Source organism: Engystomops pustulosus, chromosome 3, assembly GCF_040894005.1.
Source record: "Engystomops pustulosus chromosome 3, aEngPut4.maternal, whole genome shotgun sequence".
Classification (NCBI taxonomy): Eukaryota; Metazoa; Chordata; class Amphibia; order Anura; family Leptodactylidae; genus Engystomops; species Engystomops pustulosus.
The window spans coordinates 62783686-62807874 of record NC_092413.1 but is presented as its reverse complement, the minus strand read 5'-3'; the positions used below and the strand labels follow the sequence as shown (position 1 = coordinate 62807874).

General features: G+C 41.3%; 1 protein-coding gene across 16 annotated transcripts in view; it reads left to right on the top strand.

Annotated features, from left to right (window-relative positions):
- Positions 1-24189, top strand: part of SYNE1 (spectrin repeat containing nuclear envelope protein 1) — a 476843-nt gene that overhangs the window by 381508 nt on the left and 71146 nt on the right. For all 16 annotated transcript variants that reach the window (XM_072140948.1, XM_072140950.1, XM_072140965.1 and 13 more), the window contains 8 exons: positions 11238-11357; positions 11458-11658; positions 11861-12034; positions 12891-13022; positions 19384-19580; positions 20520-20652; positions 20823-21005; positions 21982-22131. In XM_072140948.1, the coding sequence (XP_071997049.1) occupies positions 11238-11357; positions 11458-11658; positions 11861-12034; positions 12891-13022; positions 19384-19580; positions 20520-20652; positions 20823-21005; positions 21982-22131 (1290 nt within the window). The remainder of the gene's footprint in view (positions 1-11237; positions 11358-11457; positions 11659-11860; positions 12035-12890; positions 13023-19383; positions 19581-20519; positions 20653-20822; positions 21006-21981; positions 22132-24189) is intronic.

The following is a 24189-nucleotide window of genomic DNA, read 5'->3' as shown; positions in this document are numbered from 1 at the left end:
GATGTGCCTATATATACAGGATAGGGGTAGTACTACTAATCTGTGCCCAAGGAGTGAATCAGTTACAAGACAGAGACCGAAACAGCACACACACAGACAGCAATACAATCTAGGCCAGCTCCAAAAATATCTTAATTGAAGGCAGACATTTTCCCAGTAGAATGCCTGCAGAGGATCCATGCTGTGTATCTCCAGCCTTAAAGGGAAACCTGTCATTTGTATTTCATATTGTTACCTGATTAAATGTTCCTATAGCCCTTCTATACTAATTCCAAATCTGCTTTTATAATTAACATTACTGATTCCTCTGACTTTTATAGGTTGATAAAAATATACCTGGCTCCTTGCCAGCAAACTGGATTGAGTCATGGAGGTGCATATTTAACCCCTTAATGCTGCAGCCCTTTTTCGTTTTAGCGTTTTCATTTTTCACTCCCCACCTTCAAAAATCTTTAATTTTTTTATTTTTCCATGAACAGAGCTGTGTTATGGCTTATTTTCTGCGTAACAAATTACACTTCAAAATGGTGGTATTTAATATTCCATGTCGTGTACTTGGAAGTGGGAAAAAAAATTCCAAATGCAGTGAAATTGTGCCGTATTCTTGTGGGCTTGGATTTTACGGATTTCACTGTATGCCCCAAATGACTTGTGTTCTGTATTCTTTGGGTCAGTACGATTACGGGGATACCAAATTTGTATAGGTTTTATAATGCTTTCATACATTTACAAAAATTAAAACCTCCTGTACAAAAATGTTTGGGGGATTTTGCCATCTTTTGGCACTAATAAATACTTTGGTGTACGGAGCTTTAGGAGGTGACGTTTTTTGCGGCTTTTGATGATATAATTTTTAGGACTGTGCGACTTTTTGATCACTTTTTATAGAATTTTTTTTTTTTAATGGCAAAAAAGTGCCATTTTCGACTTTGGACGCGGTTAAACGCAGTGATCAGCAGGAAAACACCCGCAGGAAAAGGTTATGGAAACCTGTCAATGTCAAATGTGAAATCATGGTGAAAGGTTCCCTTTAAAGGAAACCTACCACTTGCAGTGGCAGGTATAAGGGGAAACTACCGAGCACCAGCTCAGGGGCTTAGTTTTGTTAGTGCCGGAGCTTAGTTTTGTTAGTGTTTTAAACCGCAGTATCGCGGTTTAAAACACTTTTTAAACTTTATGGCCGAAGCTGCTTCGGCGCAGGGAGGTATGCGCTCGGCGCACCATGCGCGCGACCGTGCACGCGGCTACATAGGAAGTTAATGAGAGCCACGGGCACGATCGCGCGCATACCTCCCTGCACCGAAGCAGCTTCGGCCATAAAGTTTAAAAAGTGTTTTAAACCGCGATACTGCGGTTTAAAACACTAACAAAACTAAGCTCGGTAGTTCCCCCTTATACCTGCCACTTCAAGTGGTAGGTTTCCTTTAAGCCATTTGTACACAAGCGAGATTGTACCAAAAAACTTGCTTCATGTCTGCTAGATTTTCTGGTGTGTACATAAGACTGGTAAGTCTATTTGAACCAACCTGGCAACTGGTCTTAAAGTAGTTGAGTAGTAACTGGCCCACAGACTCGATGAAATATTGTGGCAAGCGGCCAAAACACAAAAATTCTTTTATATCTAGAATATTTTAAATCTTTATCCTGCATTTGCTGAATTGCTAATGTATTTGCTTGTATTAGCTTCCATGAAGAATTAATCCTATGACCATAGTCACCACTTATATATTTACATTCGAATATTTTTTCTTTGTATAAAGAAAGCATCTGAACCTTTGTATGGGTTTAAAATGTTCTTTTGATGTAAACTTTCTCCTCATATAACTTATCAAGATTTAAAATTTTGACCTAATGACAGGTACCCATAGACTGTTTAATACTAATTACCCATCTTCTTTTATAATAAACGTTCTTAGTTTGAATCAGTTTTAAAAGTATATAAAAATATTCTTGAAGCCTGCGAGCAAAAAGGATACAGTCATGGGGTTGTTTATGCAAGGCTGTGAGTCCCTCTGTCAACACTACTCTCCCCCTCCACGCCCCACCGCTATGAGCTGACCCCTTCTTCTTCAAGCAAATCCCTGTCAGCTGTGTATGAGGGGAGGATAGGAAAGAACAGGTTGGAGGGGAGAGCTAGGAGAGCAGTGATGACCTAGGGACTGGCAGCCTTGCATAGATGCCCTCATGACTCCATCCTCTTTGCCAGCAGGGAGCCAGCCAAACTTTGATATACTGTTCAAATGGATGGAACTAAAAAAGTTTGTTATAAAAGAAGATTGGTAATTAGTATTAAACATCCTATGGGAACCTGTCCTTTGGAAAAATTGTGAAATTCAAATGACAGGTTCCTTTTAATTAAAAAATTACCCTTTTAATGAAGGTGTTAGAGGTATTACAGCATTTTTTAATTCTGTGCTGCTAACATGAACCCCCTTAAATTTGATTTCCTTTGCTGCTTCATGACATTCAATGTTGACACTTAGTTAACTGATTCACCCTAGTCTAACTAAAAATATTATTATAATTACTTTGTATTTCTGTACAATATAAATATACTAGTCTTCGCAGTTTTGAATAAATCAAATTATGTATTGTTCTATGAATCCCATTAAGTGTCTGTGTTGTCTTATTTTTTCTCCCTTCCTTTTTGTTACATTGGTGGTCATTTATCTTTATTTTTCTAACATTTATCATTTCAAATTATCTAAAATTTGCAACATTTTTTGGCGCAAAAACTCCAGACTAAACCATACTTAAGGAAAACTTAGAAATTAGAAAGATGTGACAAATATCTCAAAAAGAGATCTAAAAAAAAACTATTAACAAAAGGAAAAAGTGAGTTTTATAAATTACCAAAGTAGCAGCCAGAAAAAGGCAGGCCACAACAAAAATCCATAAGATAAATGACCCCCATTTTACTGTCTAACAAGGACTAAACCCAAAGCAGCCACAGCTATTTATTCTCAATCTAATGATAAAAGCAGTGACACATACCACCAATTTATACCAGAACAGCAAAACATTAAATATATATGAGGGCGGCTCAATAAGTACCTGTGTTTGACAACAGAGGGCGTTCCTGAGGGAAATTGGTGTAATCATTGTGTGCTGCCATCTATCGAACAATGGCAAAACAAATTGCAGACTGATTGATAGGTTAGTTTGGATTTGGCAGCCGTTTGAGCTGATTTTTAAGATGGAAAAAGAGCAGTATCATTCGGTAATTCGCTTTTTGTTTTTGGATGGTAAAAATGCATGGAGATAAAAGCAAAGTTGGATGCTGTTTATGGGGACACTTCGCCATCTATGACCACAGTTAGATATTGGTTCAACAAATTTAAACTTGGGAGAACATCCGTTTTTGATGATGAGCGACCACCACGCCTGGCAGACGTGGTTACCGAGGAAATCATTCAAAAAGTCCACAACTTGATACTGGCTAAACGACGAATGAAAGTGCGCAAAATAGCAGAGGCCGTAGGTGTGTCGATCGGAATGGCAATTAATATTTTACATGATAAGTTAGCGATGGAAAAATTTGTCAGCCTGATGGGTGCTGTGATTGCTCACGGTAGACAACAGGCGGATGCGGCTGTTAACTTCGAAGCAGTGTTTGGAGCAATTTAAGCGAGATCCGAAGGAGTTTTTGCATCGAGTTGTCACTGTTGGTGAAACCTGGATTCATCATTACACACCAGAAACTAAGCAACTAACATTTCTCCTGGTGAATCTGCTCCAAAGAAGGCGAAGACAGTCCCATCGGCCGGAAAGGTCATAGCAACGATTTTTTGGGATACGAGCGTGGTCATCCTCATGGATTTTTTAGAAAAAGGAAGAACGATCACTGGACAATACTACAGTAAGTTATTGAATCCCTTCAACAAAAAATTGAAGGAGACACTGATGCATTTGACGAAAAAGAAGGTGCTGTTTCAACATGATAAAGCACCAGCACATTCATCCAAAGTTGTTGCCGCCAAACAGCCGGTAATATCACATACATATAGGCAAAAAATAATAACGGGAGACCCTTAAAGCAGTGTATGTATGTATGCAAACTTGCACAGCAAACAATCCGCAAGGTTACAGAATTATTCAGTGTGTGCTGCACATTTCCTTTTATGTGAAGTCACCATCCATATCTACTTTTGTCTGACTATTGACATACTTTTTCTTGCATTTCATATTTTTAGGGATTTTCTCCTTTTCTTCAGTCTACAGGAACCCTCTACCAAATGGGTCGCATTCCACGATATCGATAACATTGTTTATAACTATGCTATCCAGCCTTTTCATCTTCTGTTTATTTGTCTTTATAAAAACTCTGTAACAAACATGTTGTTCCTGTTAACTCAATATCAGAAGTTGTAGAGCTATTATTGTACCACCTCTAAACCAGATAATAAGCTACATTGTTTTTGTATTTAACAATATTGACTTCCTTTACGAAGACTGGAACTTTTAGCCTGTAAGAGCTGATGTCTTGTAGGGGGTTGATTTTTATTAGCCAGAATAAAGAGTGCAATGAAATGGGGTTTGTGGGGACACCATCCTTATAAATACATCAGATAATTTTGATTTATTTTTATGTTTTTTGACATCCCCTTTAACCCAATTTATCAGTGTTGTTCAGGCACATAATTAAGCAGACCTGAAATAGGACTGCCTAGTATTATAAAAGATGTACTTTAATAATACATGCACTTCATTTGCATTAAACCTTTAGGTGGGTTACATATGGTTCTTGTTCTTAAAGGCTGTATGTGTATATATTACATATATATGTATATACTAGCTGTAGCTCCTGGTGTTGCCAAGAATAGTAAATAACTGCTCTTAGTTATAACAAAATAGAATGGGTTATCAAAAAATATTTTATATGTATCTATCTCTCTCTTTGACTGTCTGTCTCTCTCTGCCTTTGTCTCTGACTTTCTCTGACCATCTCTGTGACCGTTTCTGCCTTTCACTGTCTGTGTCTTTCTATCTTTGAATGTCTGTCTCCGACTATCTCTGTCTTTCTCTGACTGTCTCTGACTCCAGTTTTCACTGATTGTATCTATCTCCGATTCTCTCTGTCATTGACCATTTCTGCCTCTGAGTGTTTATGTCTGTCTGTCTCTGACTCCGGATTTCTCTGTCTCTGACCGTCACTTTGTCTATGGGGAGATATATCAGAAATGTCTGAGAGCAGAACTGTTCTAGTTGCCCATGGAATCAATCAGAGCTCAAGTTTAATTTCCTACAGCTGTTTATAAAATTACAACTGATCTCTGATTAGTTTCCATGGCCAACTGGAACAGTTTTACCTCAGACATTTCTGTTAAATTTCTCCCTATCTATGTATCCCTATCCATATTACCTCACACATGAGCTGTCTTATACTCGTTGCCTATAGTAACCAATCAAAGCTTAGAGCTCATATTAATGACCTGTGGCAAAACAGCAACCAATCATAACTCAGCTTGTAACTGCCACAGCAGTAGACAATTGGTCCTGTATATGGTGGTTAGTAAGTGTATTTTGGAAAGTACAGGGTGAAAAATTTGGCTCAAAATCTACTCTGTCACTTTGTCTATGGAGAGATTTATCAGAAGTGTCTGAGAGCAGAACTGCTCTAATTGCCTATTGCAATCAAAGCTCAAATTTAATTTTCCTACACCTATTTATAAAATTACAGCTGAGTTCTGATTGGTTTCCATGGGTACTGTAACTGGAACAGTTGTAACTCAGACATTGATAAATTTCCTCCTATGTCCAGGGTTGGCTCCAGGTTTCAGTAGGCCCTTGGGTGACAGAGCGTTAGTGGGCCTATTTGCAGTGAACTAACACAGCAGCATTGCAAATTTAGAAACCAAGACAGAATATTCCATAAAATGTTCCCTAGATACAACCCCCCTCAACCCCATTGAATGATTATATACATCCTTATGTGGGCCCCCCAGCAGTTCTGGGCCCCGGCACTTTCCCCGTTACACCCAGTGCGGGTGCCGGCCTATGTCTGTATCCCTATTCATGTTAACTCACACATGAGCTGTCTTATGCTCATTGCTTATAGCAACCAATTAAAGCTCATAACTCATATTAATGTCAGAATAGCAACCATTCACTGCGAAAGCAGCAGACAATGGCTCCTGCATATGATGGTTCATAAGTGTATTTTGGAAAGCGTAGACTGAAAATTTGGGCTCAAAACCTAGTAAATGATGTTCCCTAGAGCGCAGCTGTGCAAAATTTGGTGATTATAAATTCGAGGGTCCAGATTCATTTAACGGACGGACATGCATACATACATACACTCAGCTTTATACATTAGATTGAATTAAATGGGTATTTCTGCAGGATATGCCATAAACTTTGGCAGTAAATCACTGGAAATAAAAGAAACATATGTCCATTCACTGTTCACCAAAATGTTACAACTGATGATGCTCCCTTAAGGTATGTACGTGGATCCCGGTCTTATAGTTTTAATAAGCAAAAATGACCTTCAATTGCTTGTACATTTTCAGTTTATTTCATTGTATTTGCAATTAATGTTTGAAGCTATTATAAGATAGTTTTTTTTATAGACAAAGCCATTTTTCTTATTATAAAAGCAGATGCTGAAAAATATAAACTTTTTTGGTTCTTTGTAATAAATGCACTGAAAAAAGACTGCCTGTCTGCTTTCTGAGTATAATAGTTAGATTAATCCAACAGAAGAATTGGAATATTGACTTCTACAATGTACAGTAAATATCAATGTAGTGTAGTGTCAATGGAAATCTATAGAGCGGATTGTTCTCCGTATACTTTAGACTGTATAAGCCTGATTCTGTACTGGGACAGGGGGCCTATATTATCAGTCCAATGTCACAGCAGTCCCTGAATACAGGGCTTACACTGAGTAGGGGGTGAGAGGCATGCAGGGAAGAAAAAAGTTTGTTCATTGCTAAATGTGCCTCTTTTTTTTTAAAAAAAATTGTAATTATAAAACAATTTTTTTTAAATAAAATACGGTAAATTAAAAGTTATTTCCCCCACCCTCCCCAAAAAAATTAAATAAAAATTCAGCTGCACCAGCCCTAGCTTGGTCTAGGGGTCCTGGTGAGACAGACCTAGTGTTGGGGGGGTCTGGCGCACCAGCCCTAGCCTGTTCTGGGAGGTGTCTGGTGCGTCAGCCCTAGACTGGTCCAGAGGTCTGGTGCGTCATCAGTCCCAGTGTTGGCTGGGGCGGGTCAGCCATAGACCCTTTTCCCTAAATTGTAGTTTTTGAGGAGACAAAAAAAGGTTGTGTAAGATTACTAGAATTGTCTTAATTGTATATTTAAACTGAAAATAGTGTAACAATTTTCTAGTATAAATAGACATCTGTTAACACTATATATATTATTTTATTACTGAAAATTTCTTACTCCTCCTCAGCTAAAAATGATCTTCAAAAATGGAGTATTAGGCCCCTTCTACACTAGCGAGTGTGATGCGATGAACTCGCATCACACTCGCAACGCAAGCTGCCGGGAACGCACGGCCCGAACCCTGCACCGCGGGAGTGAACTGACATGCTGAGTTCACTCCCGCGGTGCAGCGTTCGGGCCGTGCGTTCCCGGCAGCTTGCGTTGCGAGTGTGATGCGAGTTCATCGCATCACACTCGCTAGTGTAGAAGGGGCCTTATTTCACTTCTGCGGCAGCTGTGGTCAGTGGACTACAGGGCCACCTGTAAGGCCGTGGTGATAAGTGCTGCTAGTGTTGTTCCTGAACATCTATAGAATTATTTTTGAGCCCACATTGCACAAGCGGTGTAGCAAAAGTAAATCAAATATTGTTGCCAACAAGTTTTAAATGGAAGAACGGAATGAAAACAATGTTAAATGAGGAAGCCTTAATAGGATAGTGTAGGTTAGTTCTATGATGTAGTATTAGTTGTATAAATAAATCTTATGATATGGTTATATCACTGTAACACAAACTTATGTGTGGGTGCATGCTTAAGCTTTTAGTGAATCATATCTTTTTGGAAGCACATAAGATAACATGCATATAGATAATATGTGATTATGATGAGTAACATAATCCAGTTGTAGACAACTGCCCAGGAAATGGCTATGCATAATTTATTCTCTGTAATAAACCATTACGGAGCTGGTGTAAGAGCTGCAGACATGCTGCAGACAATATTATTTTTTGCTTTTTACAAATGAATGTTTCACAGAACTGGTATTTTAACATACACAAACATATTATTAAATAGCTGTTTAATTGCTGCTATCAAACACTGTAGAGTATTGCATGTTAAAAACTGCTGATATATCGTGACATTCAAGACATGGAGTTTTGTAAAAACACGTATTTTGACATTCAATAAGAGTCTTATGTATATCAAATTGTAACCAGGCAAAAGCACTTCAGCTTGAAGCCACAATTATTATTACTATCAAGGGTTAATAACAACCTTTGTTGTAGGATGATCCACCTAACTGAGAATACTACTACTATACTACTACTATTATTGTAGCCCTGCTACAATTATTTTTTTCAATCTTAAACTTACAAAGTTACTATAGGGCCAATTGGGATGAACTTTAGGGATACTTTTTTTATTATATTATTTTTATTATATTATTTTTATTATAGATTGTACAAGAGGTGCCTCTTTATTCAGCCTACTCTACTATGAAAGCATGATCTATTACATATATTATATAATAGATTATCAAATTAGACCATTTCTACTAATACATCTGATATAAGGGAAACAAATACCTGTAATAGGTAATGCAAATATGTTACCAATTATTTTATTTATTTCAGATCAAAAATGTATTCCAATATTTTTTCTTCTATTTTGTGAGGAATATCATTTAGTGACATGGTTTAGAGCATGTCAAGGCCATAGCCACCATTTAGATGTGTCTATGGAAAGTTTATTTAGCCGTGCATTGTACAAATAGGAGAAACAATAGAAACAGCACTGTGTCCTTGGATACAACCTCCCCTGCTTGAGTGATTGCACAAAGTAACCAAAAGTTTTTATATACAAAATGCCCAGGAGTTAATACATGTCCCACAGCCATCCTGTGATAATGATTGCAGAATCTAGGAGGTCAGGTAGGGCTCAATACTGCATATCTGGCCACCGCTGCCAGAGTGCGAGGATGGTCGTTTCCGTGGAAGCTAGGGACAACATAACAACATTTATGAGAAATATTTTTTAAATAACGACCAATTGGAGAAATTTTACATATGGAAAATAAATTAAATGTGAATGCCCAGATGTGAATACCCTTTTCTACCGTTACCATTTGTTGTTCCCATCCTTTAAAAATACATAACTTTTGTATTTTTTTTGAGGGTTTGTTTTCTACCTAACAAATTGTACTTCCTAGTTACTTTTTTTAATTTTACTGGGAAAGGGGGGGGGGGGGGGTATTCCAAATGCACTGAAATTGGGAAAAAAATCATTTTGTGCTGGAGAGGCAACCCCTCCTCCCTCCATAGAGAATAGCGGCGCACGGCCGCACACACGCAGAAAGATAGAGCATGCTCTATCTTTTTGCGGTGTGCGGCCCGGATTGGTGCCACACATGTGTGGCACCGTATCTGCGCCGCTATTGCCGTCTATGGGGACGTACATGTGAATGAGCCCTTAGTCGGTATGATCACCGGGATACCAAATTTATGTACAGAAGGTATTATGTTTTAATAATAAAAACGGGGCTTTTGTGATGCTGCAACACCTAACATGTTTTTGGTTTGAAACTTTTTTTTAATTTCCTCTTCTATTTACTACTGTATTGCATTAAATAGCAGCTGCACATTGTTACAAATCTGCATAAATGATAGGTCCTGGAGTTTTATTTTGACTACAGGGTGTTATGGTTACAGATTGTCGCTTCACAATAATGTCACATGGCGCCAGGTTTATAAATTCCCTGGCAGCATTGCAGGAGGCATTTAGTTTAAAACTGCAATTGGTGCCAGCACCAATCGCAGTTGTTAGTCACTGTTGTTTGCTGCAATATCTATGGAGAGGGTTCAGTTCGCAAACCATCTTCGTACCCACTTTGCTGCCCACCAATGTACAATTACAGCAGTTTTGCAGTAAGGCAAACTTGCATTGCAAAATAAAATCCTATAAAAACATATAAAAAACACAATTAATAAAAAAATTGGGGGTTTTCTGGTGACATTCTACATTTAATGAAGTAGAGGCATGAACTACAAGAACGGAAAAGAAGCAAAGGTTATGTAGGTTTGTTTTTAAAGGGGTTGGCCATTTCATTAAAACCATTCCATTAGACATGTATCTGCATATATATGTATCTGTACCTTGGCCTTCTATGAGAGCTTCATCCGTTTCCTTCTCTCACCATGCTTCCCTCTGAATATATACCGAACTTCCTGTTTTGGACTCCTTCAGTTTATCCTAATGGCATCACCCACTGTGACTCTCTCTTTCACAGCCCGTCTCCCTTTCACTGACAGACACAGGAATACAAATTCTATTGTATCTATCGATCTATCTATCAACAGTTTCCCTATTAAATTATTTTACTAGCCTTTTGCTTGCCAACCTGCAGATAAGCTCAAAATAATTTAAAGAGACATGTGGAAAAGGTAGACTAAACAAAAACACACAGAACTATGACCCACATTTCTTAAAAAGGTCAAATTTTATTATTAGATAAGTCCCTCATTAAACAATAGGAAACTGCATAGAGGAGAAGAGGCAAAAAGGTGACCACAATACTGATCAAATAATATGTCATTTTGTTTTGAGGAAAATGTGCATGTTTGGTTTTAACTGCATCCAGAGCTATTCTTTTATCATTATCAAGTAGAAGAATGTAATGAAATTCCTGCAGTCAATTATTGGGCAAAAAGAATATTCAAAGGGGTGTTGTTTTCTGCTGCATTCCAGTAACTGTGTCAGAACATGGATACTATGGAGGAGCAACTGCTAATAGATTACTTGATTTTAAGCTCTTCTGAGTAGGGGGCCTCATTACTATTGTCACTGTAATGTCTTATTTTGTTAATGTACTCCGTGATCTGTAAAGCGCTGTGGAATATGATAGGTCCATTCGCACTCATCTTTATATAGTGCTAAGTGAGACTGAAATGAACTTTGTGAGCATTTCAGAATTAATAATATTAATTCCTTTATTTATATAGCCCACGGCAGATGCCGTAGCACTACACAGAGCTTGCCAAATCAGCATTGTCATACTCAAGATTTCTTTTGTTCTCACAGGCAATACTTCAAGCTGAAGATAGTTTAAAGGAATTAGATACTGAAATTACGGAGTTAAAAAAACATGGGGACAAGCTGCAAGTAGATCAACAGTCAATGCAAGAGCTATGTAAACTTCAGGTACAAAAGAGTTGTTTTCTGTATCCAAAGCAGTCTTTCATAGCTCAGCAAATTTTGCTGTTTTCTTGTATAAGGCGAATAATGTACCCTCTCTCTCCAGGACACTTATGATGAACTCATGATGGTCATCAGCTCCCGGAGAAGTGGGCTTAATAAGAACCTTGCCCTTAAGAGTCAGTATGAGAGAGCCCTACAGGACCTGGTCGATCTGATAGAGACAGGACAGGAAAAAATGTCAGGAGGAATGAAATGCATTGTTTCTTCTAGACGTGAGGTCAACATTTTGCTAGATAAACATAAGGTAACTGTATTATCTTAAACTGAGTAATTACAAAATATGTAATTTTCACTGTATCTTCTGACAGGGCATTATATTGGTGTCCTGATATAAGAATGTAGCCTCTTCTTATAAATGTAAACAAATAAGACTTATTAAATGTTTCACATTGGAATACAAGCTATTCATAAAAACAGTTTTAATAAATGCTTAACATTTTTTCCAGGAGTATTTCCAAGGATTGGAGTCTCATATGATTCTTACCGAAACACTTTTTAGGAAAATTAGCAGCTATTCTTCACCCAGAGAAACTGAGAACCACTTGGACACAATGGCAAAAGCATCTGCAGTGCTAAAACAATCTCACAAGAGAGGTGTAGAGCTGGAGTATATACTTGAGGTAAGAGATTGTGTGTGCATATTATTACTCCCACTTTATCAAAAATGTGTAGAAAAAATACATTTTCTATGTTTTAATTCTTTAGACGTTTGTGTGCTTGTCATTGTGAAATCTCTAACTCAACAGGCTACATTTTGTAGGTAATTCATTAATGTTTTGCAGGCCCCGACAGTGCGGAGTTTAACAACACTAGTCTAGCGCTGTGCCCGATTATTCATTGTGATAAGAATTTGTCACAGTATGAGACTGTTGAGGTTTGCCTGGAGACCTTCTTTTAGCTGTTGCCACAATGTTGCACACCCTCTTTATTTTTCACACCTGGCAACGCCCTCTTTCTCTGTGACCATGCTGCCTTTCTCGAGGCCAAAGCCACTTTGTCAAACAAGTCGGAAAACTGCCTTGATAAATGTGTTGGAAGGAATTTTAGACTTTTTTTTTTTGCAGGTGCAATAATGAATTTCCCCCTATATGTTTTCCATGATTTGAATATCACATAGCCCCTCAATAGAGAATATGCTGAATCTAGCCATTACTTTATGAAGTTGTTAAATGTTTCAATATAGATAAAGAAACATATCAAACAGGTTGGTTTCTATGGGTGCTCCAACTTAACAACCTAAGGCTTTTCAATTTGGTTGGGTAGCATATCATAAGAATGCAGTATGAATTAATTACTGATATTAAATGTGTCAGCTCCATTTTACTCTCACCCTTCCAAGTTACACTTGGTAAATGGTTAGTGTTCCATGCCCCTTTACTAGGATGTTCACTCTGATTCCCCAGAATGTCTTCACAAATAGTAATTCTGTAATGGTGTTACTCAGAATCACAGTGTATTCCTCTCAAATCTCTGTAGACATGGATGTTCCTGGATGACAAATTTCTAGAACTTAGCAGACAGCTGGAATCGATTGAAAGTAACATACCTGTTGTGGGTCTGGTAGAAGAATCAGAAGAAAGACTAACAGAAAGGATTGAACTGTTTCAGGTAATGTCACTATACCGTAATAGTCCCATGGTTTTATCTCTATCCTATGTGTGTGACATGCAGATTTACATCTCTGGCCTTGACATCAGCGGTATGCTAGCTCTGATTCTCCCTTCTTCTCCTCATGCTTTGTAAAACAACATGCACAAAACAGGGTACATCTATCAAACTGGGATAGATCTATCAATCTGTTTTCTACAGAATTCTAAAAATAAAAATGATAAATCTTTATTTATCCAGGCATACATTCGCTGTGCTGGAAAGGAGGAGGGGTGACCCCTCCCCTCTCCATAGAGATGCATAGCGCACGGCGCTGTAATACGGGGAAAGATGGGACATGTCTGCACTGTACTGCTTCTTGCGCCCATTGCAGGCCTATGGGGGATGTATACACAGTCGTGTGAATGTAGCCTTAATCTTTCCGGACAGGGTCCTTCTCCATTTTTTTGTTTTTCCGATTTTTACTCCCTTCTTTCCACAACCAATTTCTTTTTTAATTTTACATTTACATTTATGAGGGCTTATTATCTGCAGGAAAAATTAAACTTACTAAAAGCTGTCCCTAGGTTGCGTACAGGATAGGTTTTTTAGGTTTAGTAAGTTAAATTTGTTAGTGTGAAGTGTATACTAATTGTAGTTCCAGACAAAATTTTTTTGTCGCAGTGACTTTTTTAATTTAAAAATTTTTTTTGGTGTCATAGGAACAAGGATCATCAATAAAACTTTTGTTACAGACACCTTACAGCTGATCATTTCAGCCTGAGACTAAAGTAAAGCATCCAGAGAGCTTCACTAAAGGTCACAGTGGGTAGAAAGGTCCGTCTCTAGCTAGGGGTCATCTGTAAGTCGAGTATCCTTAAGTAGGGGACTGCCTGTACTTGCGCACTGGATTCCCTCCCTGTGATCTTGCCCTGCCCACAAGTCTAAAGAAATTATGACATAAAATCATCATCTATATTTCGTATTACTGCTAAATTCTTCTCTGTGAACTCCCAGCTAACACCCTGAGCACATCACTCCAATCAATCCTTAAAGGCCACGTTACAGCATTTTTTATTTTCTGTCTCTTATTTTTATAAGGAGGTTTAAAGAGGACCTGCCACCTATAAATTCTAAATCTGATCAGATTCTAAATCTGTTGTAGCACTAGGAGTTGCTTACATACTAAAGTAAATAGGTCCTAGTGCTACAACATATGTAGCAGTGTTACACTGCTAGGGTTATAGGAAACCTCCAATAAGGCTAGCAGATAGAGATGAGCGAACATACTCGTCCGAGCTTGATGCTCGTTCGAGCATTAGCGTACTCGAAACTGCTCGTTGCTCGGACAAATACTTCGCCCGCTCGAGAAAATGGCAGCTCCCGCCGTTTTGCTTTTTGGCGGCCAGAAACAGAGCCAATCACAAGCCAGGAGACTCTGCACTCCACCCAGCATGAGGTGGTACCCTTACACGTCGATAGCAGTGGTTGGCTGGCCAGATCAGGTGACCCTGGGATAGACTAGCCGCTGCCCGCGCTGCTCGGATCATTCTGTGTCTGGATGCCGCTAGGGAGAGAGCTGCTGCTGGTCAGGGTAAGCGTTAGGGTGTTCTATTAGAATAGTGTTAGGCAGGAGTGAGTCTACAAGAACCCAACAGCCCTTCTTAGGGCTACAATAACGTTATACTTTTTTTTTTTTGTTTGCTTGTGGCTGGGCTTGCTGGCACTAGTAGTGCAGCTAGTACCATATTGTGAGGAATTTGCAGGGGGACTTGCTACCGTTGTGTTTAGCTCTTAGTGACACACATATCCACCTCAAACACCAAAGTGGGAAAATTTATTAGGGGTTTGATTTCAATTAGGCACAGTCTGGCAGTTTCTTTTTATTTTACGTTTATTTTTTCATAACTCAGCGTCATCTCATCAGTGTGCTTTCATACTTGGCTAGAAAATAGCCAAAGGAGAATCCAAACGGCTTACTTACGCCTACAATAGCGTTATATATATTTTATTTCTGGTTGATCTGCTGGTGGCTGTCCTTGCTGCAGTGCATATACTAGCCAATTGTCAGGAATTTGGAGTGAGACTTGCGACCGCTGTGTTTAGCGCTTAGTGACGCACATATCCATCGCAAAGACCGAAGTGGGAAAATTTATTAGGGGTTGGATTTCAATTAGGCACAGTCTGGCAGTTTCTTTTTATTTTACGTTTATTTTTTCATAACTCAGCGTCATCTCATCAGTGAGCTTTCATACTTGGCTAGAAAATAGCCAAAGGAGAATCCAAACGGCTTACTTACGCCTACAATAGCGTTATATATATTTTATTTCTGGTTGATCTGCTGGTGGCTGTCCTTGCTGCAGTGCATATACTAGCCAATTGTCAGGAATTTGGATCGAGACTTGCGACCGCTGTGTTTAGCGCTTAGTGACGCACATATCTATCGCAAAGACCGAAGTGGGAAAATTTATTAGGGGTTGGATTTCAATTAGGCACAGTCTGGCAGTTTCTTTTTATTTTACGTTTATTTTTTCATAACTCAGCGTCATCTCATCAGTGTGCTTTCATACTTGGCTAGAAAATAGCCAAAGGAGAATCCAAACGGCTTACTTACGCCTACAATAGCGTTATATATATTTTATTTCTGGTTGATCTGCTGGTGGCTGTCCTTGCTGCAGTGCATATACTAGCCAATTGTCAGGAATTTGGAGTGAGACTTGCGACCGCTGTGTTTAGCGCTTAGTGACGCACATATCCATCGCAAAGACCGAAGTGGGAAAATTTATTAGGGGTTGGATTTCAATTAGGCACAGTCTGCCATTTCTTTTTTATTTTACATTTATTTTTTCATAACTCAGCGTCATCTCATCTGGCATAGCAGTGTGCTTTCATACTTGGCTAGAAAATAGCCATAGCAATAGGATAGCATTGTTTGGTTTTAAAAACTAAAAAACACAAAAAAAAGTTAAAAAAAAATTAAAGTTATAACTTTCATTTTCAAAATGTTTAACCCGAGGGCTAGGGGTAGAGGACGAGGGCGGGGACGTGGGCGTCCAACTACTGCAGGGGTCAGAGGCCGTGGTCCTGGGCGGGGTGAGACACCACCTGCTGATGAGGGAGCAGGGGAACGCCGCAGAGCTACACTCCCTAGGTTCATGTCTGAAGTTACTGGGACTCGTGGTAGAGCACTGTTGAGGCCAGAACAGTGCGAACAGGTGATGTCGTGGATTGCCGACAATGCTTCGAGCAATTTGTCCACCAGTCAGTCTTCCACGCAGTCCACCCATGTCACCGAAATCGGCACTCCTCCAGCTCCTGCACCTCAGCCTCCTCCCCCCCAGTCTGCCCCCTCCCAGGAAAATTTGGCATTTGAACTGGCATACTCTGAGGAACTGTTTTCTGGACCCTTCCCACAGTCACAAACCACTTGTCCGGTTGCTGCTGAGCAATTTTCCGATGCCCAGGTTTTCCACCAGTCGCAGTCTGTGGGTGATGATGACCTTCTTGACGTAGTGGAAGAAGTGTGTAAAGAGGTGTCCGACGATGAGGAGACACGGTTGTCAGACAGTGGTGAAGTTGTTGTCAGGGCAGGAAGTCCGAGGGGGGAGCAGACTGAGGGATCGGAGGATGATGAGGTGACAGACCCAAGCTGGGTTGAGAGGCCGGGTGAACACAGTGCTTCTGAGACGGAGGAGAGTCCTCGACCAGAACAGGTTGGAAGAGGCAGTGGTGGGGCCAGACGGAGAGGCAGGGCCAGAGCAGGTGCATCAGCGCCAAATGTGTCACGTAGTGAAGCTCCCGTGGCGAGGGCTCCCGCGGCGAGGGCTAGATTTTCAGAAGTCTGGAGGTTCTTTAAGGAAACACCGGATGACCGACGGACTGTGGTGTGCAACCTTTGCCAAACCAGGATCAGCAGGGGTTCCACCACTACTAGCTTAACTACCACCAGTATGCGCAGGCATATGAATGCTAAACACCCCACTCAGTGGCACCAAGCCCGTTCACCTCCGGCCGTGCACACCACTGCTCCTCCCCCTGTTTCAGCTGATAGTCAGGACCCTGGCACAAAAACCCCATTGTCGCCTCCACGATCCTCCACAGCATCCACCAGCGTTCAGCTCTCCATACCCCAGACGCTGGAGCGGAAACGGAAATATAGTGCAACCCACCCGCACGCCCAAGCCCTTAATGTCCACATCTCCAGATTGCTTAGCCTGGAGATGCTGCCCTATAGGCTAGTAGAGACCGAGGCCTTTCGCAACCTCATGGCGGCGGCCGCCCCTCGGTATTCGGTCCCCAGCCGCCACTACTTTTCCCGATGTGCCGTCCCAGCCCTGCACCAGCACGTGTCAGACAACATCATCTGTGCCCTGACCAACGCCGTTTCTGACAAGGTCCACCTGACCACAGACACGTGGACGAGTGCTGCCGGGCAGGGCCACTATATATCGCTGACGGCACATTGGGTTTACTTGGTGGAGGCTGGGACCGAGTCTGACCCTGCGGCTGGTCATATACTGCCGACGCCGAGGATTGCGGGGCCTACCTCGGTCCAGGTCTTTCAGGCCTACTATGCCTCCTCCTCCTCCCACCCCTCCTCCACCTCCTCCTCCGAACTACCATCCGTGGGCATGCCGCCATCAGTCGGTAGCTCTAGGCACAGCAGCAGTGCCGTCGCTAAGCGACAGCAGGCGGTGCTCAAACTGCTGAGCCTAGGCGATAAAAGGCACACCGCCCAAGAGCTATTACAGGGCATTCCACATCAAACTTGTTAACTTTGTCGCCACCCTGCTGTGTAATCCACAAAATATACTGGCAAACTTTTATCATTTACCGATATTATTTCAGCGCTTCTTGCGCATCTGTTTACATTCCCCTCACCCGCCATATCCCAAACTTATAAGAACGCTACTACACTTGATCTTATACAAAAGGTTCTTAGAAGTGCTGTTTGGGGAGTAGCCTAGAGACAGGGGCTTGGATTGGCGAAAGCTCGCCTGGCAGCGGAGCGCCAGCTCCATGCCAAGATCCAACTAACATAGTTTTAACTGCAGCACCTTTAATCTACTACTAGTTCACTGCCTCCATACATGGTCCCCTTATCAAACGAGCTGTGTCAGGCAGAATTTTGGGTTGTTTTCATGGCTTCCATGTTAACTTTGTCGCCACCCTGCTGTGTAATCCACAAAATATACTGGCAAACTTTTATCATGTACCGATATTATTTGAGCGCTTCTTGCTCACCTCCTTTGGTTCCTCTCTGCCACCCATTGGTTTGAAGCCTGAGTCCATTTAGGGTATGTCGCCATGCCACTCTCTAGCCTGCAGCTGCTGCCGCTGCCTCTGCATGCCGTCCCCTATAGTGTCAGGGTCAATTATTGGATGTTTTAGATGCTATCTTGCTTCATTCTGTCACTCTGTCATGGCCATGCTGTTGCCCATAATTTTGGCATAATGGTGCATTTAAGCAGCCTCAGAGGCATCCATGCATGCTGCCCCTGCTGTTTCCTGTCCATTTCCGTGGTGTTTCCATCCTTTTCTGAGGTTCCCAGGTGTTTGGCCAAGCTTCCCTGTGCAGAGCCTTGGTCCCCTTGAAAAATGCTCGAGTCTCCCATTGACTTCAATGGGGCTCGTTATTCGAGACGAGCACTCGAGCATCGGGAAAAGTTCGTCTCGAATAACGAGTACCCGAGCATTTTAGTGCTCGCTCATCTCTACTAGCAGACACTGCCGCTTGGTTCATTTTTTTTTCGATCAAAACTGTCCCCCACACTCGAGACTTTTAATCCCAGCCTTTAAAACCCACCAGTATTCAATGAGCTAACCTCCAATTTCACCTATTATTTCCATTTACCCTCACTTGAAAGGTTCCCTTTTCTTTTGTACCATTTAATTCTAGTTTCATGCCTATTTTACACATTTATATACTCTTTTAGGTAATAGTAAATAATATTTAATAATAGAAGCTGTATCAGAGATGATACTGAAACATACAATGTACTTTTATTTTCTGAAGTTTTTCATTGGTGGTCATATTTTAAGGCAGTGCTTCTAGGATGCCTGGATACACAGAGTGTTGTTGTATACCTCAATATAGCACATTTTATTGAAATACCTAAATGGTCATCAATGTTTCAACATGGTTTCAATAAGATACAAGGAACTTTGTATTATGTAGGGGAAATTGGAGAATGACCCAGAGTTCTTTGTAGCAAATACTGTGTAAGCCACAATTATCTCTTCTGCTAAATATCCTATTATTATTCTATTTTGTGCTTTACTTTTTATGTACATTGTGCTAGGCTTTTCAAGCCTTGATAAATATGTAATCATATTGTATGATAACTACTGGAAAGTAATTCTATCTTCCGTTTCTCTGCAGTGCATTAGGTCCAACTTAGCAGAGCACCAGTCAAAGCTTTACCAAGTCCTGGAAGATGGAAAAAGGCTTCTGATATCTGTCAACTGTCCAGAACTGGAAGCCTTGTTGAATCAATTAGGTGAACAGTGGCTTAATAACACCAGCAAAGTATCCAAAGAACTGAATCGATTGGAGAATATACTGAAGCACTGGACAAGGTACTAAAACCAAAAACCAAATAAAAAGGATTGTGGTACATCTGTAAGTGATGTGTGCCTATTGATTTATTTGAAATCCAAATATAACAGAATAAGTCAAATATATGCAACAAACATTGCCATTAAGTGATACAAAAAAACATTAAGCTTTGGTTGTGGGCATAAAGTTTCCTATCCAAGGTAACCCCCTGCTATATTTATACAATGCAACCAAAATTTTGAATCCAAATCAAGAATTGTAAATCAAGTGAGTGCCAGACAAGTACATTTTATTATACAAAAAGTAGGTGGCAACACAACAGAGACAATGCATATAAAAACAGTGAGTGCCAAGTAGTGACAAAATCAGCAACCCATTGGGAAAATCAGACCTGGTACAAGAGGTATAGTGTGAATCAGAACCTGAATGGAAACCGCATAAATAATTTATTTATAATTTATAATTTATTTATGGGGTTTCCATTCAGATTCTGATTCACACTATACCTCTTGTACCAGGTCTAATTTTCCCAATGGGTTGCTAATTTTGTCACTACTTGGCACTCACTGTTTTTATATGTATTGTCTCTGTTGTGTTGCCACCTAATTTTTGTATAATAAAATTTACTTGTCTGGCACTCACTTGATTTACAATTCTTTATTTGGATTAAAAATTTTGGTTGCAAACATTGCCATTAGTGTAACCAGTTTCAGTAAGTAATGAGGGATCACTTTAATTCCAAGCCAATGACCGTAAAGAGTGGAAGCAACCAGGATTTAAATTCCTGAGAGATCTTTACCAAAAGCTCCTAACATAATACGTGGACACATTCTTTTTTTATAAGAGCGACCAGCACTCGTAAAGTGTGGCCATGATAGTGCTTCATTTTATAGATCAATGTATTGTCATTTTTAAAGTTTTGTCGTTTCAAACTTATTGAGACATATGGCTCCTTTCAGATACAAAAATGAGTCTGCCGAGCTTCTTCAGTGGTTGCGTTCTGCAATGGATAGATTGGACTTTTGGACTGAACAGTCTGTGACTGTTCCTCAAGAATTGGAGACAGTGAGGGATCACCTTAATGCTTTTTTGGTATGTATGCAAAACAGTCTTGTTCTTTACCTTTTGTTTGGTCAATTAGAATGGTACAATTCCTCTAGATGCCTGATTCATGCCATTGCTATTTAATCAAGGTGGTTGAAAGCCACAAATCGGTCATATTTATTGCTTCTGTGGTAGAAATATGAACTTTTTAATAACAGGAATTCTCTAAAGAAGTTGATGCCAAATCCTCACTTAAGTCATCTGTCTTGAGTACTGGAAACCAATTGCTTCGGCTGAAAAAAGTGGACACTGCATCACTTCGTTCAGAACTTAATCAAATAGATAACCAATGGACTGATTTGCTCACACACATCCCAGTTGTTCAAGAGAAACTTCATCAGGTAAAGCCACCATGGGGAAAATATGTAATAGTAATTTATAGTGATGTGATCATCCTGTGTGCCAAAGCCAACCCCCCAAACCATACTTGTGTGCCATGGAATGGAACCAAATTCATTTTACAACCGCAGCATGGTAGATTGGAACTATTATAGGTGTTATGGGTTTGTACCTTGTATGTTTGTTAAAGTCACAGATCCAAGACAATAGAAGTAAAACAAATAAAATAATTACTGGCCAATTGCCACTACAAGCAGTGGAAAGTTAAGGCATCTGTGTATGTTGTGGCCCAGCTTTGGTAGCAACATGCAAAATACTGGTAGTTGCAAGGCAGAAATTGTATTTACCATGGTTTAAAGGTGTTTTCCAGGAAAATGGACCTCCCTGATTTTCTTTTGTTATCCCGGTGCCTAGAGACTACAGGTTAACAATAACAATAATTAATAATAATAATTCTTTATTTATATAGCTCCTACTGCACAGAGCTTTCCAAAACGGGTTACAACTGATTGGGTCCTGTCTGTCGGACCCCTACTGATCTGACACTGATGACCAATGTTCTGGATTTGTCATCTTTATAATTATTATGGAAAACCCCTTCAACTTGCCCAAAAGTTTCACATGGATACCTACAGTAGTGGGGTTGCATTTTGTAGGTGCAGCTTTAAAAAAATATATACAAGGCCCAGCATGCCCATATAGAACTTCTATAAGCCAATCTGCAGGTTTTGGAAGTTGTATCTGAATAATTTCCAGCCTGAACAACTTGTGGGGAACAGTGGCTGTAACTATACAAATTAGGTGAATAATAAAAACCGTTGCTCTCCATTACTGTAAAATATATGGGTATGCAATAGAAAACAGTGGAGCACTATGTATTTCTGGAGTGCATAGCATCAGGTACAGATATTTCTCCCTTACTGAATTACTGTGATGTAGGTCAAAATGCACTTACTGTACTTTATAACTGTCTGGCAGCTACAAATGGACAAGCTTCCTTCAAGGCACGCTATCACTGAAGTCATGACTTGGATCTCTCTGATGGAAAATGTCATCAAAGAGGATGAAGAGAATATCCGGAATGTTGTCGGCTGTGAAGCTATTAATGAATATCTTCTGAAATACAAGGTGATGACTTGGAGGGGAAGACTATAACCAAAATAATTTTACTCACACTCTTTTTTTATAAAATGTAACAGTTTTGTTTTATGTATTGTAGATTGGTGTATTCACAGTCTCAAATAATTCTTAACTCCTCTCGGACCGCCCGCTGACTTTAGACGTCAGCGGGTGCAGGTCCGGAGTCAGCAGCGACGTCTTTAGGCATCGCTGCAGTTTCTGCTGCTCCCGTGCTAATCGCGGGAGCAGGACCCGGAATCCGGGTGTCAGAGGCACCCGGAGACCCTAGGGAGAAGGGAGATGCGGTTCGTTACCGCTTCTCCGATCCTCCCTGCATCGCGCTCCATAGACTCGGCGGTCACGTGACTCGGCGGTCACGTGACTGCCGGGTCTAAAGGGGTTAATCAGAGCTGCTGGGTCTAATTAGACCCAGTACAGCTCTGATCACCTGTGCCAGTGACAGGTGGGCATTTACCCTTTAACTGAGGCTCTTATAGATGCCTCAGTTACAGGGTAAAACTTGTAATAGAAAAAAAAAAGTAAAATGTAAAAAAAAAAAAAAAAAAATTAAAATGTCCCCCAGGGGTCTTTTATGACCTCATGTGGGACATAAAGTAAAAACACACACACACACACACACACACACAAAAATTAACCCCTTCACGCTCTGCATCCGATATATCGGACGCTGAGCGCAGTGACATAACGCTCAGCGTCCGATATATCGAATGCGAGTGCTACTTGCATGGCATGGCAGCAGGCGTACCGTGGTGGAGCAGGCGTAGCGTGGTGGAGCAGGCGTTCTGTGGTGGAGCAGGCGTTCTGTGGTGGAGCAGGCGTTCTGTGGTGGAGCAGGCGTTCTGTGGGGGAGCAGGCGTTCTGTGGGGGAGTAGGCGTTCTGTGGGGGAGTAGGCGTTCTGTGGAGGAGTAGTAATAGCATGGAGTAGTAAGCGTTCTCTGCAGGAGTAAGCGTTCTGTGGTGAAGCAGGTGTTCTGTGGTGGAGCAGGCGTAGTGTGGAGGAGTAGGCGTTCTGTGGAGGAGTAGTAATAGCATGGAGGAGTAAGCGTTCTGTGCAGGAGTAAGCGTTCTGTGGTGAAGCAGGTGTTCTGTGGTGAAGCAGGTGTTCTGTGGTGAAGCAGGTGTTCTGTGGAGGAGTAAGCGTTCTGTGGAGGAGTAAGCGTTCTGTGGTGAAGCAGGCGTTCTGTGTAGGAGTAGGCGTTCTGTGTAGGAGTAGGCGTTCTGTGTAGGAGTAGGCGTTCTGTGTAGGAGTAGGCGTTCTGTGTAGGAGTAGGCGTTCTGTGGTGGAGCAGGTGTTCTGTGGTGGAGCAGGTGTAGCGTGGAGGAGTAGGCGTTCTGTGGAGGAGTAAGCCTTCTGTGGTGGTGCAGGCGTAGTGTGGAGGAGCAGGCGTAGCGTGGGGGAGCAGGCGTTCTGTGGAGGAGTAAGCGTTCTGTGGTGAAGCAGGTGTTCTGTGGTGGAGCAGGCGTAGCGTGGAGGAGTAAGCGTTCTGTGGTGGTGCAGGCGTAGCGTGGAGGAGCAGGCGTAGCGTGGGGGAGCAGGCGTTCTGTGGAGGAGTAGTAATAGCATGGAGGAGTAAGCGTTCTGTGGTGGAGCAGGCGTTCTGTGGTGAAGCAGGTGTTCTGTGGTGGAGCAGGCGTAGCGTGGAGGAGTAAGCGTTCTGTGGTGCTGCAGGCGTAGCGTGGAGGAGCAGGCGTAGCGTGGGGGAGCAGGCGTTCTGTGGAGGAGTAGTAATAGCATGGAGGAGTAAGCGTTCTGTGGAGGAGAAAGCGTTCTGTGGAGGAGTAAGCGTTCTGTGGTGGAGCAGGCGTTGTAGGCGTTCTGTGTAGGAGTAGGCGTTCTGTGTAGGAGTAGGCGTTCTGTGTAGGAGTAGGCGTTCTGTGGAGGAGTAGGCGTTCTGTGGAGGAGTAGGCGTTCTGTGGAGGAGTAGGCGTTCTGTGGAGGAGTAGGCGTTCTGTGGAGGAGTAGGCGTTCTGTGGAGGAGTAGGCGTTCTGTGGAGGAGTAGGCGTTCTGTGGAGGAGTAGGCGTTCTGTGGAGGAGTAGGCGTTC